At 42.2% G+C, this 25,668-nt stretch overlaps 1 protein-coding gene and 1 pseudogene across 3 annotated transcripts in view; one reads left to right on the forward strand and one right to left on the reverse strand.

Annotated features, from left to right (window-relative positions):
• Window positions 1-25,668, forward strand: part of LOC101596981 (serine/threonine-protein kinase Sgk3) — a 148,641-nt gene that overhangs the window by 76,983 nt on the left and 45,990 nt on the right. For all 3 annotated transcript variants that reach the window (XM_045143789.1, XM_045143791.1, XM_045143790.1), the window contains exons 2-5: window positions 9,635-9,838; window positions 18,723-18,806; window positions 21,003-21,075; window positions 22,487-22,562. In XM_045143789.1, the coding sequence (XP_044999724.1) occupies window positions 9,761-9,838; window positions 18,723-18,806; window positions 21,003-21,075; window positions 22,487-22,562 (311 nt within the window). In that variant the 5' untranslated portion in view covers window positions 9,635-9,760. The remainder of the gene's footprint in view (window positions 1-9,634; window positions 9,839-18,722; window positions 18,807-21,002; window positions 21,076-22,486; window positions 22,563-25,668) is intronic.
• LOC101617770 lies at window positions 24,727-25,536 on the reverse strand (annotated as a pseudogene).

Raw genomic sequence — 25,668 nt, forward strand, 5'->3', positions numbered from 1 at the left:
GAAGGATATGCTAGTTAGTAAGGGAAACAGGAAAAGTTGTAACTGATTCATCATATGATGCATATGAGAGGAAGAGAGAAGGTTACAATATGTCTTTCATCACAGATCCTGTTTTATTTTTTAATCCATTCGGTGGTGAAACTAATTTGCAGATAATGACAAAGACTTCCTTTGTATTGAAACATTTCAGATATGTTTGGAGCTAGCGTCCTCAGAGGCGGAAATAAATAGATACAGATTATTTACTTTTTCAATAGACTTTTTCAGTGCAAGTAACCAGTTAATTTGAGGTTAGAATTTCCTGAGAAGGTGCTTTTAATGATTTAAAATAAAATCACTCTCTTGTCTTATTCCCTTCTCAGGAATTATCCCTGCTCCCACCCACAAAACCTTGTTTTTTGGTTGTGTGTGTGTGTGTGTGTGTGTGTGTGTGTGTTTTGTGTGTTTTCTGAGGTAGGCTCTCGCTGTAGCTCAGGCTGACCTGGAATTCACTACATAGTGGCAGTCTCAGGGTGGCCCCTCAACTCACTGTGGTCCTCCTACCTCTGCCTCCTAAGTGCTGGGATTAAAGGCTAACCTTGTTTTGTTTTGTTTTGTTTTTTAAAATTATTTATTAGAGAGAGAGGGAGAAAGAGATAATGGGTATGCCACAGCTTCTAGCCACTGCAAACAAACTTCGCATGTGACACGTCGTTAGGCTTCATAGGCAAGTGCCTTAACCACTAAACCATTTTTCCAGCCCAGTGTTTTTTTTTTTTAATATATTTTATTTATTTGAGAGAAAGAGAGAGGTTGAGAGAGAGAAAACAAGCACTCCAGGGCCTCCACCATTGCAAGTGAACTCCAGGTGCATGCACCACCTATGCATCTAGCCAATGTGGGCCCTAGGGAATCGAACCTAGGTCCTTTGGCTTTGCAAGCAAATGCTTTAACCACTAAGCAATCCTTCCAGCCCCAAACCTTGTTTTTTAAAAATTACGTTTTCTGGATACATCAGAGTATGTCTTTATGTTTAAAGTTTCTCCCTCCTCTCCCCTCTTCCTTGCCTCCTTGCCTCCTTTCTCCCTTCTCCCTTTCTCCCTTCAGTTTCAGCTTCTCAGCCAAACTAAAGAAGGTATGGACACTTTCCACTTGGCCCTGACTCCAACACAAGCACTACCTTCCCCTCCATTACAAATGTCCCCCACCAGCATGGTTCACTTATGACTGTGGGGATCCTACCATGACACATCATAATTACCCAAAGTGCATACATAAAATTAGGGTTCTCTCTTGGCATTACACACTATGTGAGTATGGAAGAAGTATAATGACATGTGTCTGACATTTAGTATCATACAGATTATACCTTTAAAATCTCGTGCTCTGTGATCATCTCAATAGATACAGAAAGGATATTTGACAAAGTTAAACATGCTTTCATGCTGAAAGTTCTGAAATTAGGATAGGTGCAATGTACCTCAAGATAATAAAGGCTATTATGACAAACCTGTAGCCAATGTTATACTGAATGGGGAAAAACTGAAAACATATCTTCTAAAATCTGGAACTAGAGAAGGGTGCCAGTATCTCCACTCTTTTTAAAAAATATTTTTATTTATTTAAGAGAATGGACACACCAGAGCCTCCTACCCACTTGCAAAGGAGCGCCAGACACATGTGCCACTTTATGCATCTGGCTTTACATGGATACTGGGGAATTGAACCCAGGCCTACAGGCTTTGAAAACAAAGTCCTTTAACTGCTGAGCCATCTTACCAGCCCCTCCATTCTTACTTAATGTAGTTCTCGAAGTCTTAGCTAGAGTAGTAAGACAAGAAGAGGACATAAAAGGGGGAAAAAAAAATAAGAAAAGAGCTGGGCATGGTGGCACATGCCTTTAATCTTGGCACTCCGGAGACAGAGGTAGGTGAATTGCTGTGAGTTTAAGGCCACCCTGAGACTACATAGTGAATTCCAGATCAGCCTAGGCTAGAGTGAGATCCTACCTCAAAAAAAAAAAAAAAAAGATTGGAAACTATCCCTATTTGCAGATGACATGATTCTATACTTAGGTATCACTATAGACTCTACCAGAAAATTTCTAGGTTTATTAAACACCTTTGGGGAAGTTGCAGGATACAAAATCAACACATTAAAAAATGGTAGCTTTCATATATTTCAACCATAAACTTACTGAGAAAGAAATGAGGAAAACTGTCCCATTCACAATATCAACAACAAAAACATACTAGGAGCAAACCTTATTAATGATGTGAAAGGCCTCTGCAAAGAAATGGCAAGACAGTTTAACTGTTAGACACTGGAGAAACCTCCATGTTTCTGGACTGATAGAATCAATATTGTGAAAATGGCTATATTACCAAGAGAAATCTACAGATTCCCAGCAGACTTCAGTGACATTCTTTTCAGAACTAGAAACATTCCAACAACTTATATGGAAACCTGAAAAATCACACATAGCCAAAGGGGTGGAGGGAAATTCTGCTGGAGGTATTGCCATTGCTGATCTGAAATTATAGAGCCATAGAGATAAAGACAGCATGATATTGGCTTAAACACAGACATATAGGCCAATGGAGTAGAATACAGGGCTCAGAAATAAACCTATGCAGCTTTCAGTAAGGGTACCAAAAACATAGACAGCCTATCCAACATATGCTAGCAAAACTGTATATACACCTGAATGAATTTAGAACTGCATCAGAAGCCTTTATGTAAAGCTACACACCCTAAAAATACTAGAGGAAACTATAGGCAACTCACTGGAAGTTATAGGTATAGGCAAGTGCTTTCTGAGCAGGACTCCAGTAGCCCAGGACATAGCCCAAAACTCAACAAATGAAGTTAAAAAGTTTCTTCACAGCAAAGGAAATACACAGCAGAGCACACAGGAAACCCCCCATTATAGGAGAATATCTTTGCCAGCCATTCTGACTGGGGATTGATATGTGGAATATATACCAACTACAGAAACTAGTCACCAAAACCCCAGAACTATCAACCTATATAAATGGGCTAATGACATGAGCATAGTTCTCAAAAGAACACAGTGGCTAACAGATACTTTATTCATCATCCTTAGCCATCAAGAGAATGTGAAATAAAACCACTTAGAAAATTAAAACCATCTTTTTTCCCCAAAGGTAGGGTCTCAGCCTAGTTCACGCTGATCTGAAATTCACTATGTAGTCTCAGGCTGGCCTCAGACTCACAGCAGTCCTCATACCTTGGTCTCCTGAGTGGTAGGGTTAGAGGCATGTGCCACAACACCAGGCTGAGATTCCATTTTACACCAGTCAGAATAGCTAACATTAAGAAAAATAATGTTGGGCTGGAGAGATGGCTTAGCAGTTAAGGCACATGCCTGTGAAGCCTAAGGACCCAAGTTCAGTTCTCCAGGTCCCACGTAAGCCAGTTGCAGGTGGTGGTGCATGCATCTGGAGTTCATTTGCAGTGGTTAGAGGCCCTGGTGTGCCCATTCTCTCTCTCTCTCTCTTTCTGTCTCTGCCTCTTTCTCTCCTTCTCTCTCTGTGTCTAATAAGTAAATAAAAATAAAATCTTTTTTAAAAAAAGAAAAAAGCCGGGCGTGGTGGCGCATGCCTTTAATCCCAGCAGGCAGAGGTAGGAGGATCGCCGTGATTCCAAGGCCACCCTGAGACTACAGAGTTAATTCCAGGTTAGCCTGGACCAGAGTGAGACCCTACCTCGAAAAACCAAAAAAAAAGAAAGAAAAAAGAAAAGTAATGGCAATAAATGTTGCTGAGTTTGTGGGGAAAGGCGAACCCTTATTTGCTGTTGGTGGGAGTGTAAACTGGTGTTGCCACTATGAAAATCAGTGTCGCGGTTTCTCAAAAATCTGAAAATAGAACATGACCCGGCTATACCGCTCCTGAGTATCTCCCCAAAGGACTCTATATGCTACCACAGAGATACTTGCACATCCATGCTTGTTGCTGCTGTACTCACAGCAGCTAGGAAGTGGAATCAGCTTGGATGTTCATTAATTGATGATTGGATAATGAAAATGTGATGCATATACATATTGGCGGTTTACTCTGCTGTAAAGAAAAATGAAGATAGGAAATTTTCAAGAAAATGTGAGGAATTAAAAAAAATACTGAGCAATAACAGTGCAAGAATGACAAAAATTGCATGTTCTCTCTCATGCAGCTCCTATATTTTTATATTTATTTTTTATTTATTTGAGAAAGAAAAAGAACAGACAGAGAGTTAAAGAGATTGAGTATGGGCATGCCAGGGAATGAACTCCAAATGCATACACCACTTTGTGCATCTGTCTTTACTTGGGTACTGGGGAATTGAACCTGGGCTACTAGGCTTTGCAAGCAAGTGCCTTTAACCATTGAACAATCTGTCTAGTCCCACAGATCCTAATTTTTTTCCTCCAAGGTAGAGTCTCACTCCAGTTCAGGCTAACCTGGCACTCATTCTCTAGTCCCAGGCTGGCCTTGAACTCACAACAACCCTCCTACCTCTGCCTCCCAAGTGCTAGGATTAATGATCCTAAAATTTTAATGTTTGTATAAGGGAATGTGAGAGTGAGTGTAGACTATGGATCAAGATAGAACATAAGGGCTGGAGAGATGGCTTAAGGCGCTTGCCTGTGAAACCTAAGGACCCAGGTTCAATTCCCTGGTACCCACATAAGCCAGATGCACAAAGTAGCACATACATCTGGAGTTTGTAGTGGCTAGAGGCCATGAAGTGTCCATTCTCTCCTTCTCTTTCTCTTTCTCTCTCTCTCTCTCTCTCTCTCAAATAAATAAATTAAAAAAAAAAAAGAACACGAGAGAGAAACAAGGGGTAATAAGAAGAGGAGGGGGCTAGAGAGAAGGGGCAGGAGTCTGGAGAGATGGCTTAGCAGTTAAAGCACTTCCCTGCAATGCCAAAGAATTCAGGTTCAATTCCCCAGGACCTACATAAGCCAGATGCAGAAGGAGTCCCATGTGTCTAGAGCTTGTTTTGCAGTGACCAAAGTTCCTGTAATGCCTTTTCTCCCTCTCCCCCTGTCTCTCTTTCTCCCTCTCTCTCTCTCTCTCTCTCTCTCTTTCTTCCTCTCCTCTCTTTCTCAAAGAAATAAATACAAATAAAATAAAAAATAATTTTTTAAAAGAAGGGGATGGAAGTAAAAATGTAGTATGAAAGCAGAAAGGAAGGAGATGAGGGAAAAGGAAACTATTTAAACTACAGCATAGAGCTGGAGAGTTGGCTCAGCGATTAAAGGTGCTTGCTTGCAAAGCCTGTTGACCTGGATTCAATTCTCCAGTACCACGTAAAGCTACATACATGAAGTGACAACAACAGGCATCTGGAGTTGGCTTGTAGCAGCAAGAAGCCCTTGTGGCACTGATTCTGTATTTCTCTTTGCTCACAAATAAGTGAAGTGCAATATAATGACACCTAATTATGTGTATGCTTCCTTACCTGCAACCATTTGATCTTTTTATTTTCTCTCTAGCTTTACTTTTTGAGAATGTCAGAGTTGAAGTCATACAGGATAGAGCCTTTTCAGAATGGTTACTTTTACTTTTAAAGTAATATGTATTTTAAATATATGTCAGTTTTGGCTTAGTAGCACATTTCTTTTAAGATGTGCTACAGTTTGTAAATTCATTCATCTACTAAGGGAACTCTTGATCAAGTTAGGGTTTTGTGTAGCTGGAATTTTTTTTTTTCAAGGTAGGATCTTGCTCTAGCCCAGGCTGACCTGGAATTCACTATGTAGTCTCAGGGTGGCCTTGAACTCAGTGATCCTCCTACCTCTGCCTCCTAAGTGCTGGGATTAAAGGTGGAGCACGCTGGATGTTTTTAAACTCCTTTGAGTAAATACCAGGGAGCACATTTACTAGATCATATGCTAAATGTATGTTTTACTTTTGAAAGAAACTGGCAGATGGGCTGGAGGGATGGCATGTGCCTGCAAAGCCAAAGGACCCCCAGGTTCAATTTCCCAGGACCCACATATGCCAGATGTCCAAGGGGGCGCATGCATCTGGAGTTCCTTTGTAGTGGCTAGAGGCCCTGGCACACCCATTCTTTCTCTGTCCCTCTCTTTCTCTGCTTGCAAATAAATAAATTAATTAAATTAAATTTTTTAAAAAAGGAAACTGACAGACTATATTCCAAAGTGGCTTTGCCATTTTTGCATTTCTACCAACAGTGAATGGGAATTCCTGTTGCTCCCTGACTTGCAGCATTTGTTGTCAGGTGTTGATCACTCTAATACATATGAATCATAGTGTTTCTTACCTCCACTACTGGGATGAACCCAGGACATCATGCATGCTAGGAAAGCACTCTGCACTCAGCTGTATCTACCTCTTTGCTCGATCATTCACTTTATTTATTTAGTCATTATTTATGTGAGTAAAACCAGGGCCTCCTGCCACTGTAGACAGATTCCAGGCACATGTGTCACTTTGTGCATCTGACTTTAGAGGGACCTGGCGAATAGAACCCACGCTGTCAGACTTTGCAAGCAATCTCCTTTAACTGCTGAGCTGCCTCTCCACCCTCCTAAAATATTTTAAAATTGTTTGAGTAATCAATCCTGTTTTTCCTTTCTTCTTTTGGTTGATTCCATGATGGAATTTAAACATTACCTCAAGATATTTCATATTTTGGATTGATTACTTGTCCTCTGCTGATTATTTCTTCAGACTCAGTTATTTGGTTGTCATTTTGGGGCAAAAATATTTAGAGTTTTTATTAGATTTAAAGAAGAAAAGAGGAAGTAGTATGAAGAGCTCCTGTCCATGAAAAGACAGAAGAGGGGTAAAGCACTCAGAGACCCAAACTGGAGTCATTTATAGGTTCTGAATGGTGGCTGAGCTGCATCCTAGATTCAGATTTAATCCTTCCAGGAATCTTAATTCTGGGAACTCCTTCCAAGAGAGAGGCTCAGGTTGTTTATGGAAAAACAGATCTAGGGAACTCCTGCAAGTGCAGTCTCTGCTTTTACTTTGGCGGGAGGAGTCGTCCATTACCCTAAACTACCTCAGTTCTCTGAAGAAGAAGCAATCCAGTGACCCCAATCTGTATTCAGTAACCTTTGAAAGGGTTATGTAATTCCCTCTTTCTTCAGTGAACAGTCACCCTTGGGGATTACTGCAGCTGGCTCTTGGGAATGACCTGGAGAAAAATGAAGAGTATCTGTCTATGGCCTTGTAATGGGTCACAGTAATCTTATGTTGAATTCCTTTTTTTGTTTTTTGTTTTGGTTTTTCAAGGTAGGGTCTCACTCTGGCCCAGGCTGACCTGGAATTAACTATGTAGTCTCAAGGTGGCCTCTGCCTCTGGGATTAAAGGTGTGTGCCACCAGCAGTTTATGTTGAATTCTTTTTGTTCTAGCGGTATCAGATTGTATGTACTGCATATACTCCTGCTGGTAAAAGTTGTGATTTTACAGATTAGTATAGAGGCAGTGTGTTCTCAAAGTAGGTCTTTCTGGATTATGAGGTGAATAAAGAGCAGGAGTGAGGAAAATTAGTATCCCCTTGTTAAACAATTTAAAAGGGTCATATGGGGGATATTGGAAGTCTGGGCCTCCTCAGAGAAGTGCAGCTAGCTGCTATCAGCTGGGAAGTTCAGTATTCTTAGCTGCATCTGAGACTGCTTGGTTACATGCTTAATCATTCTACACCACGTACGGTTGAACTCCACCCTTAATTCCCAGTCTTGTCATCTTGGCCCCTCACAGGAGACACAAAATTCTAAACCGGCATGGATTTACACCTGTCTGTGCTGGAATTCACCTTGTTTGCTTTGTGCTCAGGGACAACCAGAAGCACCTTCAACCCATGCTATAATCTCTGAAGTCAGAGTTTTTATCAACTACTTTCTAGCACCCTGCCATCGATCTGTACCCTATCTGTGACAGCTTGCATGAGCATGATGTCACTGTCTCATCCCTTACTCCATAGGAGGGTTATTAAGCATTTATCACATATGCACTCCATTAAAAAAAATAGTTTAGGGCTAGAGAGATGGCTTAACAGGTAAGGCTTGTGCCTGCAAAGCCTAAGAACCCAGGTTTGATTCTCCAGGTCCCCTGTAAGCCAGGTGCATATGGTGGCTCATGTATCTGAATTTCGTTTGCAGTAGCTGGAGACCCTGGCACTCCCATTCTCACTCTTTCTCTCCCTGTCTCTGTCTCAAATAAATAAGTAAAATAGATAAGTAAAATGTTAAAAATTATTTTATTTATTTGCAAACAGAGAGAGAGTGAATGGGCATGCCAGTGCCTCTAGCCACTGCAAACAAACTCCAAATGCATGTGCCACCTTGTGCATCTTTCTTACATAGGTACTGGGGAATCGGACCTGGGTCCTTAGGCTTCACAGGCAGATGCCTTAACCACTGACCCATATCTCCATCCCTACATACTCCATTTTTGAGGCTGGTTCCTGGGGTCATTCTTGGTGCCATTTATTTGTTGCATCATATGGCATACTAAGAAGTAATGCAGGTTATTTAACTTATGGACTGTATAATAAGGGATTGTGGACAGGAATCAAACACAGAGAAATCCCTTCTTTCTTAAAAAGATCAAGAAGCCATTATTACACCTAGGCATTCAACTGTACTTGTGGGAGAAGGAACTGCCTAGTATAAGCTGGTCTTAGGCAACAAAACCACTGCAATCAGAAAGGGACCAGGGAAGTCCTTAACATCTTACGCCTCCAACCCTCTGCTCCAATAGTGCTTCATTGGTGAACGAACCTAACCAGAGTCCAGGGCAGGAGGAAGTGCTCTCGGTATGTAGTCCATAGAACCTTCTAGAATGTGCTAGGTGAAGGAAGATTTGTGACTGGATCTGATAGGGCAAATGAGGCTGTCTAGCACAAAGTAGCCTGGGCTTGAGAACATACCCTAAGTCTAGGCTTTCCCCCCAAGTGTCTTCTGTGCCGGCACTCTTAGATGTTCCTGCGCACCTTGCATGCAGCAGCCTAGCCGGCTCTCCTCCTCCATCCCACTGCTACTTAGGTTATACTTTCTTAGTCCTTACAAAAGGTGGGCTTGAGGGCTGACATTTTCTTTTACTTCTGCCCTTGTGGGCTATAGCACAGTAAGGCACAGGTAGGCAAGTAAGCTCATAAATAGTAAAGTACCAGAAGGTCACGTCATCTTGACATCTGTGTTTCCAAGGGAGAGGTGGGAATAGGTAAGCTCATAACTTTCCTTCCTTCTTGCTTCTGTAGAAGGGAAAGGTAAGCCTGGGAAACCCAGGTAAGGTTAATCTGCCTTAAAACAGTTCTGGGCTCCACCTGTGGAGTACTTAGGCAGTAACCTCCTGTGGCAGGAGAGCAAAGCTCTGGTCATACAGTTAGAGCCTATTTAGTTTGCTGATCCTAAATCTCTATGAACCACAGTATACAAACAATTGGACTTTCTGAGTACTGAGGAAGGCAGGCGGGATGCAAATGTTTATAGTTTAGTGACAGGAATATAATAGAAATTAAGTTTCTAACCTGGTCTTAAACATAAGAGTAAAAGAACATTCCTGCCAGAATAAACACGAGATGGGCCCCATATAAGGAGCAACAATTCCTAAAGTATTTTAAAATTTTTTTGCTAATCAATTCTCTTTCTTTTTCTTCTGTTGGTTAAGGTTCCATAATGGAATTTGAACATTACCTCAAGAGGCTTCATATTTTGGATTAATTACTTATCCTCTGCTAATTATTTCTTCGGAGTCAGTTATTTGGGTATCCTTTTGAGGCAAAGAGATTTTACCATGGACTACAAGGAAAGCTGCCCAAGTGTCAGCATTCCCAGCTCTGACGAACACAGAGAGAAAAAGAAGAGATTTACGGTAAGTATGTAACGTAAAGCATGAGAGGAAATATGCAGAAGATTTCCGTGTGTGTGTGTGTGTGTGTGTGTGTGTGTGTGTGTGTGTATACTTTTCTAACCTAGAATGCTCCTTCCCCTCACTTATGCATACTCAGATTTTACTTCTTTTGAATGAACTATCTTCCATAAAGCCTTCCTTGGCTATCATAACAGCAATTGTTTTTTTTAAAAAAATACTTTATATATGTATGTATGTATATGTATATGTGTGTATATATATATGCTAGCAGAAAGAGACAACAAGAGAGAATAGGTGCACCAGGGTCTCTAATCACTGCAAACAAACTCCACATGTATACACCATTCTGTGCATGTGGCTTTATGTGAGTACTGGGGAGTCAAACCAGGTTGTTAGGCTTTTTAGGCAAGCGCTTTAACCATTGAAACAAGCCTGTCTTTTTTTTTTTTTAAGTGAAAATTTACCTATTCTCTTAGAGAATCACTTGAAGTCCACAAGCCATCTTGTCATCTTGTCAGACAAGTACCTTAACTGCCAAGCCATCTCTCCAGCACTCCCCCCAGCCCCAGGGTCTCACTTTAGCTCAGGCTGACCTGGAATTCACTATGTTATCTCAGGGTGGCCTCCAGGTAATCTGCCTACCTTTGCCTCCTGAGTCCTGGGATCAAAGGTGTATGCCACTATGCCCAGCTGCCATACTATCTGTTTTATGGCATGTATTACTTTCCATTTCAGTTTTAAAATATTATGCTATTTTGCCACTTTTTTTTACCTCACAGGTAGAGACATTTCTAATTTTACTTTTTAGTACCATAATGTTTAGGGCTTTGTACTGGGTAGATGCAATGTACTATATTAGCGTTATCACAAAATGTCATTTATCAGCTGGGTGTGGTGGTGCATGCCTTTAATTCCAGCACTCAAGGCAGAGGTAATAGGATCCCAGTGAGTCAGAAGCCAGCCTGGGACTACTGAGTTTCAGATCAGCCTGGGCTAAAGTGAGACCCTACTTTGGAAGGAAAAAAGTCGTTAATCTTGTTTTATAACTGATGTGGTTCCTGTGATTGAGTAATATGAAGAAATCTATTTAGCTTTACTTGGTTTAGGGCTTAGTTTGTTCTAGGTAAGGATGCCAAGGCTGTCTTGATTCATGACCTCTTTCCCCCTTCTTTTAAATTTATTTTATTAACAACTTCCATGATTGTAAACATTATCTATGGTAATGCCCTCCCTCCCCCCACTTTTCCCTTTGAAACTCCATTCTCCATCATATCCCCTTCCCATCTCAGTCAGTCTCTCTTTTATTTTGATGTCATGATCTTTTCCTCCTCTTATGATGGTCTTGTGTAGGTAGTGTCAGGCACTGTGAGGTCATGGATACCCAGGCCATTGTGGGTCTGGAGGAGCACATTGTAAGAAGTCCTACCCTTCCTTTGGCTATTACATTCTTTCTGCCACCTTGTCTGCAGTGGACCCTGAGCCTTGGAAAGTGTGATAGAGATGTTTCAGTGCTGAGCACTATTGTCACTTCTTTCCATCACCATGATGCCTTCTGAGTCATCCCAAATCGCTGCCATATGAAAAGAAGAGGTTCTCTACCAAAAGTGAGAGTAGCATTAATATATAGGTATGAACATTAAAAGAAGTGCTTACTGGGCAATTTGATGGGCATAGTATATACATTTAGCCAGACAGCAACAGATGTTACACCCCTAGGACTCATGACTACCCCTGTTTTAAGTTTTCAGTATCAGGGATGTATTCCTTCCCATGGAGCAGGCCTCCAGTCCAATTAGAGGGCAGTTGGTTTCCACCATGATAGACATGCCAGTATTACACCTGTTGGCTCATTTGGCCTGACTGGCCAGATATAAGGCTTGTAGTGTCCACTGTTGAGTATCTTCACTGGTGATTTCTTTCTCTTCCATTGAACTGCATGTAGAATGTTTTCAGGGCATCAGGGACCTCCCTGGCCAATGACTCACTGGAAGGTATCCCATCCCTGGCACTGAAAATTTTCTAGTAACAATCTACAGCTCCTTAGTGTTCCATTGTCCAAAAAAAGTAGGTTTCCATATGAATTATTTATATCCTCTTAGATTTTGATTAGCCCTCCCTCCACTTTTCCTTTACTGACTTTATTCCCCTGACCTCACTTGGGCCTTTTCACCCCCATTAATCTATTCTTCTACTTACATATATGAAATACCATCCTATTAAGTACCCCTCTCTCTTCCTTCCTCTTCCCTTTACCTTTTTTTTGTTGTTGTTTTGTTTTGTTTTGTTTTCAAGGTAGTGTCTCACTCTAGCCCAGGCTGACCTGGAATGCACTATCTAGTCCCAAGGTGGTCTCGAAGTCATGGCGATTCTCCTACCTCTGTCTCCTGAGTGCTGGGATTAAAGGCGTGTGTCATCATGCCCAGCATTGATGTTTGTCCTTTTTACTTGAGTGCTCACTCCTCTTTCCATCTTGCTTTATGGGAGAGGAGTGTCTGCTTTCCCAGTGCTTGTTGAGTAATGACAGGCTTCATAATAGCCAGTGAGGACTCTTATGTTCTTGTTCCTGTGGATCTCGATGTTCTAGCTAATGTCCTTCCAGCAGATGCCCAGCTATGTCTGACACAATGTGGCCCTGGACTGCTAGCTAGTATTGCTTGGTGACATATGCAGTTGCCAGATTCACTTGAGAATCTCTTCTCTGTTGGCATGACCATGGTTTTTATGGGGCACACTGCCAACTCAGTGTCTTGGTTCTCATATATCAGTAGCTTGCTGAGACTCTGACATGTCCTTTTCTGAATTTAAGTTCAGTGGCCCACTAGTGACTAGTGACTAGTGACTAGTGCCACTTGATCCCTGCAAGTTGAGCTCTGTGACAAATGACTTTTAACTCAGAGTCCTTATCACATGGGAGGTAGGAACTGAAAAGTTAAGCTTACTCTGTCTCACTGTCACTGCTCCATTCTGCTTTTTTTTTAAGAAAGTGAGAGAAGGAGGGAATCAGAAAGCCAGGCCCTCAGCCACTGCAGTCAAACTTCAGATGTTTGAGCCACCTAGTGCCCATGTATGAGCTTGTGATTGCATCATGCTTGTGCATATGGCTTATGTGTGATCTGGAAAGAAATCAAACATGGGTCCCTAGGCTTCACAGGCAAGTGCCTTAACTGCTAAGCTATCTCTCCAGCCCTCTTTTTAAAAATTATATATTTTTATTTATTTGCAAGCAGAAAGAGAGAGAGAGGAGAGAGACAGTCAGAATGGGCACCCCAGGGCCTCCAGCTGCTGCAAACTCCATAATATATTGCTTTGTTTATCTGGCTTTATGAGTACCGGGGAATCAAACTCTGGTCGTTAGGCTTTGTAGGCAAGCACCTTAATCGCTGAGCCATCTCTCCAGCCCTCCATGCTGCATTCTTACTAGAAAGGGGTGCTAGGTGCTCCATGATGGTGGCTGTCTCTTAAGGTCCCAGACAGGGAACAGTGAAACAGTTTCTTGGCCCCCTGTTCTCCCTGAACAACACACTTCCCATATACTGTACCAGAGTCCAGAGTGGAGCATTGGAGTGTATGTCTGGCTTCTTACCTCTTCCAGCCACTGTAATACAGGTGTGCATATGTATGTAGTGTGTGTGTGTGTGTGTGTGTGTGTGTGTGTGTGTGTAATAGCAATGGTATCTTAAACAGCATACACTTGTCAATACATTTGTATAAGCACATTTTTAACAATATAACCTTAAAGGTAAACAAGGGTTATAGTGGAGTATATGCAAATTTTCCCTCCTTTTGTTTCATTGTTTTTACCATTGGACTGTTCTGTTCTTTAATAACTTTCCCTCCCATTTGACAGAAATCCACACATTGACAGTGCTGACCATGGGTTATACCTTAGGTTTTTGTTGTTGTTGTTGTTTTTGTTTTTGTTTTTGTTTTTGTTTTTCGAGGTAGGGTCTCACTCTGGCCCAGACTGACCTGGAATTCACTATGGAGTCTCAGGGTAGCCTTGAACTCACTGCGATCCTCCTACCTCTGCCTCCCCGAGTGCTGGGATTAAAGGCGTGCACCACCACCTTAGGATTGTTTTTTTTGTTGTTGTTGTTGTTTGTTTGTTTGTTTGTTTTGATTTGTTTTGTTTTGCTTTGCCAGGGAGAGAAATGTTTCTGGGAATTCTGTGAAAGGGTCAGAAAGACCTTTCTGTAGCTGTTCTTTCACCTTGCTATTCCTGTGCTGTGCCATGAGTTCTCAGAAACCTTGTTCCAATACCTTGTTCATTAACTTCCTTCAGATTCCCAGATGTTGCCTCATTGGAGACTTTTTTATTGACAGCTGAAAATATCACCTTCACACCTCACCTTTCCCTTTTTATTCTCTGTACTTAATAGCCATTATCAGCCAGCTGACACATTTTGTCTCTATTTATGTATACCATGACTGCTAGAATGAAAGGTCATTTGAGGAAGGACTCCCCTTCCCTCCCCTTTCCTTCCCTTGACCTGGAACTCACTCTGTAGTCCCAGGCAGGACTTCCTCCTGCCTCTACCTCTCTAGTGCTAGGATTCCACCATGCCTGGCTCCAGTTCATTTTCTTTTCCCTTTCTTCCATCCCTCCCTCCCTCCCTCCATCCCTCCATCCCTCCCTCCCTCCCTCCCTCCCTCCCTCCCTTCCCTCCCTCCCTCCCTCCCTCCTTCCCTCCCTCCCTCCCTCCCTTTCTCCCTCCCTTCCTTTTCTTCCTTATTTGGTTTTTCAAGGTAGGATCTTCCTCTAGCCCAGGCTGACCTGGAATTCACTATGTAGTCTCAGGGTGGTCTTGAACTCATGGTAGTCTTCCTACCTTTGTCTCCCAAGTGCTGGGATTAAAGACGTGCACCAGCGTGCCTGGCTTCCAGGTCATTTTCTTTATTTACCATGTCACAGTTCCCACTTTAGGGGACGATTTGTTTCTGTAGCAGGGATTTAAAAAGGTATGTTGAGCTTTCCCAGATAGAGCACCTTGTATAGTTTATCTGTGCTTTACAACTGTTCTACTTATGTTAGTTAGCCAACTGTTGTGGAAATTTCTTAACTTCATATTATTATTAATGAAAGTAGAGATCTTCTTTCTAGTAAGATCAATGGAATAATCCCCAATATTATTACAGAAGTTCTGTTTTATTTTAAAATTTTGTTTAATTAATTTATCTTCTATTAACAACTTCCATGATTGTTAACAACATCCCGTAGTAATGGCCTCCCTCCCCCCACTTTCTCCTTTGAAAATCCACTCTCCATCATATCCCCTCTCCCTCTCAATCAGTCTCTCTTTTATTTTGATATCATTATCTTTTCCTCCTCTTATGATGGTCTTGTGTAGGTAATGTCAGGCACTGTGAGGTCATAGATATTAAGGCCATTTTGTATCTGGAGTAGCACATTGTAAGGAGTCCTACCCTTCCTTTGGCTCTTACATTATTTCAGCTACCTCTTCTGCATGGACCCTGAGCCTTGGAAGATGTGATAGAAATATTGCAGTACTGAGCACTCCTCTGTCACTTCTTCCCAGCACCATGATGCCTTCTGAGTCATCCTAAGGTCACTGCCATCTGAAAAGAGAAGGTTCTCTACCAAAAGTGAGAGTAGCATTAATACATGGGTATGAACATTAAGAGAAGTGCTTACTGGGCAGTTTGATAAGCATAGTGTATACATTTATCCAGATAGCAGCAGATATTACACCCCTAGGGCTCGTGACTACCCCTGTTTTAAGTTTTCAGTATCAAGGATATATTCCCTCCCATGGAGTGGGCCTCCAGTCCAATTAGAGGGCAGTTGGTTTCCACCATGACAGTCATGCCACTATTGCACCTGTTGGCTTATTTGGCCTGGCTGGCCTAAGGCTTGTAGTGTCCACTGTTGAGTATCTTCACTGGTGATTTCTCTCTCTCCCATTGAACTGCATGCAGAATGGCTTTTTCAGCTGTTCTACATGGAGGAGGTTATCATCTCAGTTCCAGCAGGATTTCTCAGTGGCCTTGCAGCCCAAGTATGTGGAGTCTTCAGCAATAGGGTCTTATCATCTATTCCTGGTGGGAAACCAAGGCTGATTTTTTGGGGTTTTTTTTTTTTTTTGGTGCGGGGGGTTGTGTTTTTGGTTTTTCGAGGTAGGGTCTCACTTTAGCCCAGGCTGACCTGGAATTCACTATAGAGTCTCAGGGTGGCCTCAAACTCATGGGGATCCTCATACCTCTCTGCCTCCCAAGTGCTGAGATGAAAGGCGTGCACCACCACACCTGGACTTCAAGGGTGTTTTTTTTTTTAAATATTTTATTATTATTATTTATTTATTTATTTGAGAGTGACAGACACAGAGAGAAAGACAGATAGAGGGAGAGAGAGAGAATGGGCGCGCCAGGGCTTCCAGCCTCTGCAAACGAACTCCAGACGTGTGCGCCCCCTTGTGCATCTGGCTAACGTGGGACCTGGGGAACCGAGCCTCGAACCGGGGTCCTTAGGCTTCACAGGCAAGCGCTTAACCACTAAGCCATCTCTCCAGCCCTCAAGGGTGTTTTTTAAAATTTCTTTTTAATTAATTTACTAGAGACAGAGAGAGGTTAACTCTAGGGCCTCTAACCACTGCAAACAAACTCCAGGTGCATGTGCCACCATGTGCATCTGTCTTACATGGGACCTGAAGAATCAACCCTGGGTCCTTAGGCTTCATAGGCAAGCACCTTAACCAGTAAGCCATCTCAGCAGCTCCAGAAGTTCTGTTTTTAACATTATTGGCTTAAGATGCCATAATCTCTTAAATACCAGCACCTTATGGCACCTGTGTATCAGCCCAGCCACAACACTGACCAACTGCCCCCAAAGCCTGAAGCATCCCTGGCTGTGCCCCACTCACTCAGAGCCATTCCAACACTGCCATGTGCAGCCAACCCTACCCAACACAGGATAACTATTCCACCCAGTATTGGTCAGGTTACTTTTTTGGATGATCGTTCTCACCACCATCTTTTTTTATTGCTTCTTGAAGCTAGTTTAAACCAACTATTGCAGTCTTCAAATTTTCTTTTCAGTAATGACTTTATTAGAGGGAACAAATCTACATAGCAGCCAAATGAGATGTATTGCTTTTCTTCTTGTAAACTATTACAGCAAGAACTTTAAAAAAAAAATTTTTTAATTTATCTTCAGAGAAAGAGAAAGAATATGAGAATGGACATGCCAGGGCCTAGTGTCAATACAAACGAACTCTAGACACATGTACCACTTTGTGCATCTGGCTTTATGTGGGTACTGGAGAGAATTGAACCCAGGCTGTCAGGCTTCGCAAGCAAGCGCCCTTAACTGCTAAATAATCTCACTAGTCCCAAATTACTTTTTGACAGTGCTTTTCTTTTTCTTGATTATTTGCAAGGAGAGAGAGAGAGAGGCAGAGATTGAGGTATACCAGGGCCTCTTGCTGCTGCAAATGAACTCCAGGAACATGTACCGCTTTGTGCATATGACTTACATGTGCTCTGGGAACTCATACCCAGGCAGTGAGGCTTTGCAAGCTAGCACCTTTAACCAGTGAGTGATCTCCCCCACCCAACTGTCATTTTCATTATTTATTTATTTGAGAGAGAAAGAGGCAGATAGAGAGAATGAGTATGCCAGGGCCTCTAGCTACTACAAATGAACCCCATACACATGCACCAGCTACCATGTACATCTGGCTTACGTGGGTATTGAGGAATCGAACCTCGGTTCTTAGGCTTTACAGACAAGTACCTTAACTGCTGAGCCATCTTTCCAGCCCCCAACTGTCACTTTCTTATGTCTGGTACAGGTTGTAATTATGTTGCTTACTTCATAGCATTGTTGAATGTGATGACAAAACCCCGTGTAGTTGTAAGATGGTATTGGGAGAAGGCTCAGTGGTTAAAAGTGCTTGCTTGAAAAGCCTGCTAGCCTGGGCTCAAGTCCCCAGCACGTATAGAAAGGCAGATGCTCAAGTGGGCATGTGTCTGACGTTTGTCTGCAGCAGTAAGAGAACCTAGGGTGCCCTACATGTACACACATAGCATACATGCAAACAGGTAAATAAATAAAGAAAAATTGGGGAAAAAAAAAGATAATCTCAGGGTAAAATTTTACTTTGGGCTGGCCATAATGGTACATCCCTTTAATCCCAGTACTTGGGAGGCCAAGGTAGGGGGATTACCATGAGTTCCAGGCCACCCTGAGACTATATAGTGAATTGCAGGTCAGCCTGGGCTAGAGTGAGACCCTACCTTGAAAAAAAAAAATTACTTTGGAAAGTACTGTGTAAAAAATGAACTGGAAGGAAGAAATCAGTTGAGTGTTGTCTCTGTGCCAGACATTACTTTTGAAAATACTCTGTATTTTCAATCAGTAGTCAACTGCTGGGGGTAAAAAGAAAAAATTGACATCAGTTGACACTACTATTTGGTTCTTAGAAAAAAAATCTGAAGCAAGAATCTGGTAGATCTAAATAATGAGTACATGTATAATGGTTATTCTCTGAAAATTGTAGAAAAAAGTTCATTAACATTTAAAAAATACACTTTTTGACAAGATGAAATATGTGATTCATTTTGTATGTATATCTTGGAGAGTCATATATGAATAGTATCAGTCTCATGAACATTATAACTGTTTTTATGTATTTAAACAATTAATTGGGGGGGTTGCAGTTAAATTTTGTTAACTGGCAGCTGGACATGGAGGTTCACACCTTTTATCTCAGCACTTGGGAGACCGAGGTAGGATCACGGTGAGTTTAAGGCCAGCCTGGGACCACAGAATGAGTTCAGGGTCAGCCTGGACTAGAGTGAGACACTGCTTCAAAAAAAACAAAACAACCAAAACAATTGTTATATTACATTATTTTTATTTCTACAGGTTTATAAAGTTCTGGTCTCTGTGGGCAGGAGTGAGTGGTTTGTCTTCAGGAGATATGCAGAGTTTGACAAACTTTACAACACTGTAAGTAACAGTCTACAAGATTTCTGACTCTTTTTAGTTTTGACTTTTGTTAATTTTGTCATTGCTGAAGATTGAACTTGGGGCTTTGTGCATGCTAGGCAAGTGCTCTACCACTGAGTTGCATCCCCGGTCCTGTCTACAAGACTTATGTTTGAAACAAAACGCTTGAGAAAACACCAAAAGAAGAAACATTTATTTGAAAGATTAAGTTAATACTTATGTGTAATATAAGCAAGAAAGGGAAATGGATTCTTGAAAAGCATTCTATCTTTAGAATTTTTACCAAAAAGGGTAAAAGGAAGGAAAGACTATTGAGCGGCTCCATATAAACCACTGAAGATGAGAGAATCAGATGAAGGGGGCAAAGTGTCCCCTCCTCCCCCAGGTAGGGCTTCACTCTATCCCAGGCTGACTGTAATTCACCACGTAGTCTCAGGGTAGCCTCGCGCAATCCTCCTACCTCTGCCTCCCAAAATGCCAGGATTAAAGGCGTGCACCCCCATGCCCGGCTCAAAGTGTATTTTAATGTCAGGCAACATTAGAAATGAATCTTCATGCTAAGTGATAGATCATGTATCAAGGCATTTCTGGTTAAATTACCCAAGTGTAAGCTTGGATCTGAAAGTATTAGTAAACCCACTTTCTTCTATATTCATTCTTAGATGCTTTCAGTTCCAAAGTTTAAGTAACTTAACAAAAGTAAAATAAGTATTGCTTAGAAGTTGAGATCTAAGAGACCATTAACTATCTAAATTCTCATAACCTAGCTATTGAATAGTATTCACAACTAATACTAACACTGCATTTTTTGTTTGTTTTGTCGAGGTAGGAACTATCTATCTTTAAACTTTTTGCTGGGAAAAAATTTCCTTAGATATTAGCTTAATTTTTTTGGGGGGGGGGGGTTCAGAGTGGGGTCTTGCTCTAGCCCAGGCTGACCTAGAACTCACTATGTAGTCTCAAGCTGGCCTTGAACTCATAATGGCCTCCTGAGTGCTAGGATTATGTAGTTTAATTTTTATATCCATCCTCATTATTTGTTTTGTATTTTTCTTTTTTTTTTCTTATTTTCTGTCTGCCTCTTTTATATAAATGCTTCACATTCTGTGTCTTATGTTGAGGGACAAAGAAACAGCCAGGAGATTGGAGTAAGTTACAGTCTTGAGAACATAGAGATCAGGTTGTTTGTTTTAATATTTATGTATTTATTTCCTTTTCCACTGAGTGGATATATTGTTTTATTCTTTGAATTTCCCATGAGGTGTTAGTTACAGCTCATGTATATGTGTGCATGGATTTTTTTTTTTTTTGAGGTAGGATTTTCCCTCTAGCTCAGGCTAACTTGGAATTCACTATGTATTCTCAGGGTGGCCTCAAACTCCTGGTAACCCTCCTACCTATGCCTCCCAAGCACTGGGATTAGAGGCATGTACCAACATGCCCAGTTGCATTCTAAGGGCAAGCAAATCTGATAAACATATGTGCTAGATTATTAATAAAGAGAAAGAGCTGAGAGTAGTGAAAGCACAGTTAATCGTCTTTCTCTGAAAATCATTGTTATTAGTATTCTACCGTAGAAAGAACAGAAAGAGCACATTTCTTGAGATTGCAAACAGTGTGTTCTCTACTACAGTGTAATCTAAATATTTAACATCTATCATCTCGCCTCATTTGACCCATACAAATCTGTAATATGCTTGTTCAAGCCACTCCCATTTTTAAAATATTTTTATTTATTTATTTATTTGAGAAAGAGAAACAAAGAAGGGAAATATATATAGGGAGAATGGGCATGCCAGAACTTCTAGCTACTGCAAGGAACAAACTCCAGATGTATGTGCCACCTTGTACATCTGGCTTTATGTGGATACTGGGGAATTGAGCCCAGGTTGTTAGGCTTTGCAGACAAGCACATTGACCACTGAGCCATCTCTCCAGCTCAAGTCACTCCCATTTTATACTCAAGAAAACTGAGGCGCAGAGAGACATTAAGTAACCAAAGGTCCCAAATATATATCGATTTGTGAGCAAAATATGATTAGTCACCTTGAAATACTTTCTTGACAAAATTAATATTGTACATTATATCATCATATAAATGTCTTATGATGAATTTTCTTTAAAAATACATTGTACTTGGGCTTAGCTGAAGACTTACGGAATTTGTTCATGTAATGCTATTTTTAAAAATTCTAGTTAAAGAAACAATTTCCTGCTATAGCCCTGAAGATTCCAGCCAAGAGAATATTTGGTGATAATTTTGACCCAGGTAAGCAGTATATTCATTGAACTATAAGTAGTCCATGACTTACTTGTTTTCCCTTTCTCCCTCACAAAGGCACCTACTAGGGCCGCTTGCCACTGCAAACCAATGTAGAGCATGCTCCAGCTAGCCACTTTTATGTCTGGCTTTATGTAGGTACTGGGGAATTGAACCTTGGCTAGCAGGCTTTGCAAGTAATCACCTTTAACCAGAAAGCTCCAGCCTCCCTCTGTCCCTGTCCTCCCCCCTCTCCATATATATAATTTATTTTTATTTTTATTATGATTACTATTATTATTATTTTTGGTTTTTCTAGGTAGGGTCTCACTCTGGCCCAGGCTGGGCTGGAATTCATTATGTAGTCTCAGGGTGGCCTCGAACTCATGGTGATCCTCTTACCTCTGCCTCCTGAGTGCTGGGATTAAAGGCATGCTCCCCTAGTATTTTTTATTGATAATTTTCATACATGTGTATAATACATTTTGGTTATAATCACATCCCATTACCTTCTTACATCCCTCCTTCCCTTTCCACTGAAACCCTTCTTTTCAACTACTTTGATGTCAATGTTTTGTTCTGTTTTGTTTGGTTTGGTTTTGTCGTCTACCCTACATGATAGAATGTTGGTGGGCCCAATATCGTGCAAGTCTTATGCAGGTAATGAATAGCAGACTGTGAGGTCACAAATGCAACATCCTGAAGATAGTGTTCCATGACACTCCTCCTCATCCTCTGGCTCTTACAGTCAAAGAGGGTTTTTTGTTTTTTTTTTTTTGTTTTTCGAGGTAGGGTTTCACTCTAGGCTGACCTGGAATTCACTATGTAGTCTCAGGGTGACCTCAAACTCACTGAGATCCTCCTACCTCTGCTTCCCGAGTGCTGGGATTGAAGGCGTGAGCCACCATGCCTGGCTCTGAAAGGGACCCCCTGCCCATCATAACTCTGCTCTCCATCATATCCCCTCCTCTCTCCATTATAATGTCTCTCTTTTCATTTGATTTCATTATCTTTTTCTCCTATTATGAGGGTCTTGTGTAGGTATTGCTAGGCACTGCGAGGTCTTGGATATCAACGCCAGTTTCTTTCCAGACAGTTGTATGTAAGGAGTGGTACCCTTCCTTTGGCTCTTACATTCTTTCTGCCACCTCTTCTGCAATGGACCCTGAGCCTTGGAGGGTTCTCAGTTTTGTAGTGAGTCTAACAGTGCACATCTAGATTCTAGCACTTGCAAGGTCATCCTGCATTGCATAGTAAAACCCTTCCTCAAAGTATTTATTCCTCCTTGGTAACACATAACATGAATTAATTGCTTGTTAATCACAATTTACTGTCTTGTGCTTGTACTTTTTATATAACTATTGAGGATAATTACATAGGCTGTCATCAATAATCCTAATAGTCTATATCTTTCTTACAGATTTTATTAAACAAAGACGAGCAGGACTGAATGAGTTCATTCAGAACTTAGTTAGGTATCCAGAACTTTACAACCAGTAAGTAATTGTTTTTTTTCTTGTTGTTGTTCATTTATGTATTTATTTGAGAGTGAGAGACACAGAGAGAAAAGGGGGGCAGAGAGAGAGAGAGAGAATGGGCACACCATGGCCTCCAGCCACAAAGGAACTCCAGATGCATGTGCCCGCTTGTGCATCTGGCTAACATGGGTCATGGGGAATCAAGCTTCGAACCGGGGTCTTTAGGCTTCAAAGGCAAGCACTTAACTGCTAAGCCATCTCTCTGTGTGTTTTCTTTTTTATATATATTTATTTATATATTTATTTATAAGAGAGAGAATAGCTGCTCCAGGGCCTCCAGTCCCTGCTAACAAACTCCAGGTGCATGTGGGTTTACATGGGCCCTGAGGAATCAAACCCCAGAACCTTCAGGCTTTGCAGGCATCTTTGAGCCATCTCTCCAGAACCTCCCTGCCCCTGCCCCCCTCCCACCCGCAAGGTAGGGTCTCACTCTGGCCCAGGCTGGCCTGGAATTTACTATGTAGTTTCAGGGTGGCCTCAAACTCATTGTGCTCCTCCTACCTCTGACTCCCTAGTACTAGGATTTTAAAGGTATGCGCCAGCAGTAATTTTTCATTCTGTTCTAAAAGGACAGTGAGGGGCTGAAGAGATGGCTCAGTGGATAAGGTGCTTTCCTACAAAGCCTAACAATCTGGGTTCAGTTCCCCAGTACCCCCGTAAATCCAGATACACAAAGTGGCACAGGCATCTGAAGTTTGTTTGCAGTGGCTAGAAGTATTGGCATACCCATTCTCTCCCTCCCTCCCTTTCCCTGTCTCTTTCTTTCTCTCTCTCTCTCTCTCTTTTCTCTGTCTCTGCATACAAATAAATAAATAATTTTTTGTTTGTTTTTTTGAGGTAGGGTCTCATTCTAGGCCAGGCTGACCTGGAATTCACTATGTAGTCTCAGAGTGGCCTTGAACTCATGCCAATCCTCCTACCTCTGCCTCCCAAGTGCTGGGATTAAAGGTGTGCACCACCACACCCAGCTTAAAAATATTTTTAAAGGACAGTGTGCTGGAGAGATGGCTTAGAGTTTAAGGTGCTTACCTGCAAAGCCAATGGACCCAGGTTCAATTCCCCAAGGCCCATGTAAGCCAGATGCACAAAGGGCACATGCATCTGGAGTTTATTTGCAGTGGCTATTTATTTATTTGCCCCTTCCTTCCTTCCTTCCTTCCTTCCTTCCTTCCTTCCTTCCTTCCTTCCTTCCTTCCTTCCTTCCTTCCTTCTCTCTCTCTCTCTTTCTTTTTTTTTTTTTTATTGCACATCACTCCTTTATTATACTGATCTGGAAAAGATTTAGCAGTTATGCCCAAAATGAGAACTGAGCCCATGTGGCAGGACCAAGTAACTGGAACATGATTCAGAAATGAGACATGGTGAAACACACACACTTAGACATGATCAAGGGGCATTTCGTTTCACTGCCACAAAGCAAGGCAGATGAGGGCTTCTAAGACACACGGCAGGAGTGCCTCTGCCCCGCCTCTTCAAGGCCACAGAGCTTAATCCTTTTTGTTATGAGGAATGGTTTATTTTCATTTCCACATGGGACTATTTCAACCACCACTAGACACCCCAGAAGGGTTTTTGTGTGGCATTATTTCTAGATGTGTGTGTGTGTGTGTATATATTTTCTTAAACTAAAGTAATGCATGAACTCAGTTCAAGACAGATCCCAATGTTCTGGGGACAGGAAGGAAATAGTTGTTTTCTCAAAATCACCATGCAGGCTACATTCATATTCCACTGGAATGACTAGAGCCCCCAGACCTTACTGTAGAAGAATGCAGAACAGGCTCTAGAACAAAAATGGGTTGTGGCTTCTCGTTGGTCGTGCCTCAGCATGGCTCCTCCCTGACCAACTTCCCAGGCAGGTCCTTAGCAAACAATGCACTAGAAGAACTAGAACCACTCCCTCAACTCTGCTGGGTAAGAGCAGCATTGCCTGGGCTTGGACCAGGGACCCGCACCCCAGAGGTGCTATTCTGACTAGATTCTATGAAGGGAGTGGGTGCAGGAGACAAAGCACCAAGATGGAAATGGAAGCCACCGGTCCCCATGTGCAGCTACAACTTAAGATTCTAAAGATGTAGTCAGTGTGACAGGTGTTAGGGAGAGGGGCACGGGACATGGGGACGGGGGGGGGGGGTGTTCCTTGGGGTCATAGTCAGCCAGCTGGCCTTCACTTCTTGGCCTTGCCCTGGACAGCCACGGCTTCCCTGGCTTTACGCACGGTCTCTTCATCCCCTAGGAACCGCATGGGCTTGATGGGCTTCAAGTTCTTGTCCAGTTCATAGACAATGGGAATCCCAGTTGGCAAATTCAGCTCCATGATGGCCTCTTCAGAGAGACCCTCCAGATGCTTGACAATGCCCCAAAGGCTGTTGCCATGGGCTACGATCAGGACTCTTTTCCCTTCCTTGATCTGGGGGACAATTTCTTCATTCTAGAAAGGCAGTGCTCTGGCAATCGTGTCCTTCAGACTCTGGCAGGAGGGTAGCTGGTCCTCACTAAGGTCTGCATACCTGCGATCCTTACTGATATTGTTGTAGAAGGGATGGTCAGGCTCCATCAGCGGTGGTGGGACATCATAGGAGCACCTCCATATCTTTACCTGGGCCTCCCCATGCTTGGCAGCGGTTTCTGCTTTATTGAGACCAGTCAAACCCCCATAATGTCGCTCATTGAGGCACCAAGTCCTCACTACTGGGAGCCACATCTGGTCAATGGCATCCAGCACTGTCCAAAGAGTTCAGATTGCTCTTTTCTGCACTGAGGTAAAGCAGATGTCAAATTCATAGCCAGCATCTTGCAGTGCCTGCCCACCGCGCTTCGCCTCCTCATGGCCCGCGGGGCTCAGGTCAGCATCATACCAGCTGCTGAAGCGGTTCTCCAGGTTCCAGGCACTCTCACTGTCCCAGATCAGCACCAACTTGTAGGCGGCCATGGCGGAAGGTTAGGGATGCAGCGACGACCGGAACTCGCCAAGATTCCGGTGGCAGCCCAACCCTCCTCCCCCTAATCCCCTCTCTGTCTTTCTTTAAATATTTTATTGATTTACTTATTTGAGAGACAGAGA

This window comes from Jaculus jaculus, chromosome 2 (assembly GCF_020740685.1).
Source record: "Jaculus jaculus isolate mJacJac1 chromosome 2, mJacJac1.mat.Y.cur, whole genome shotgun sequence".
NCBI lineage: Eukaryota > Metazoa > Chordata > Mammalia > Rodentia > Dipodidae > Jaculus > Jaculus jaculus.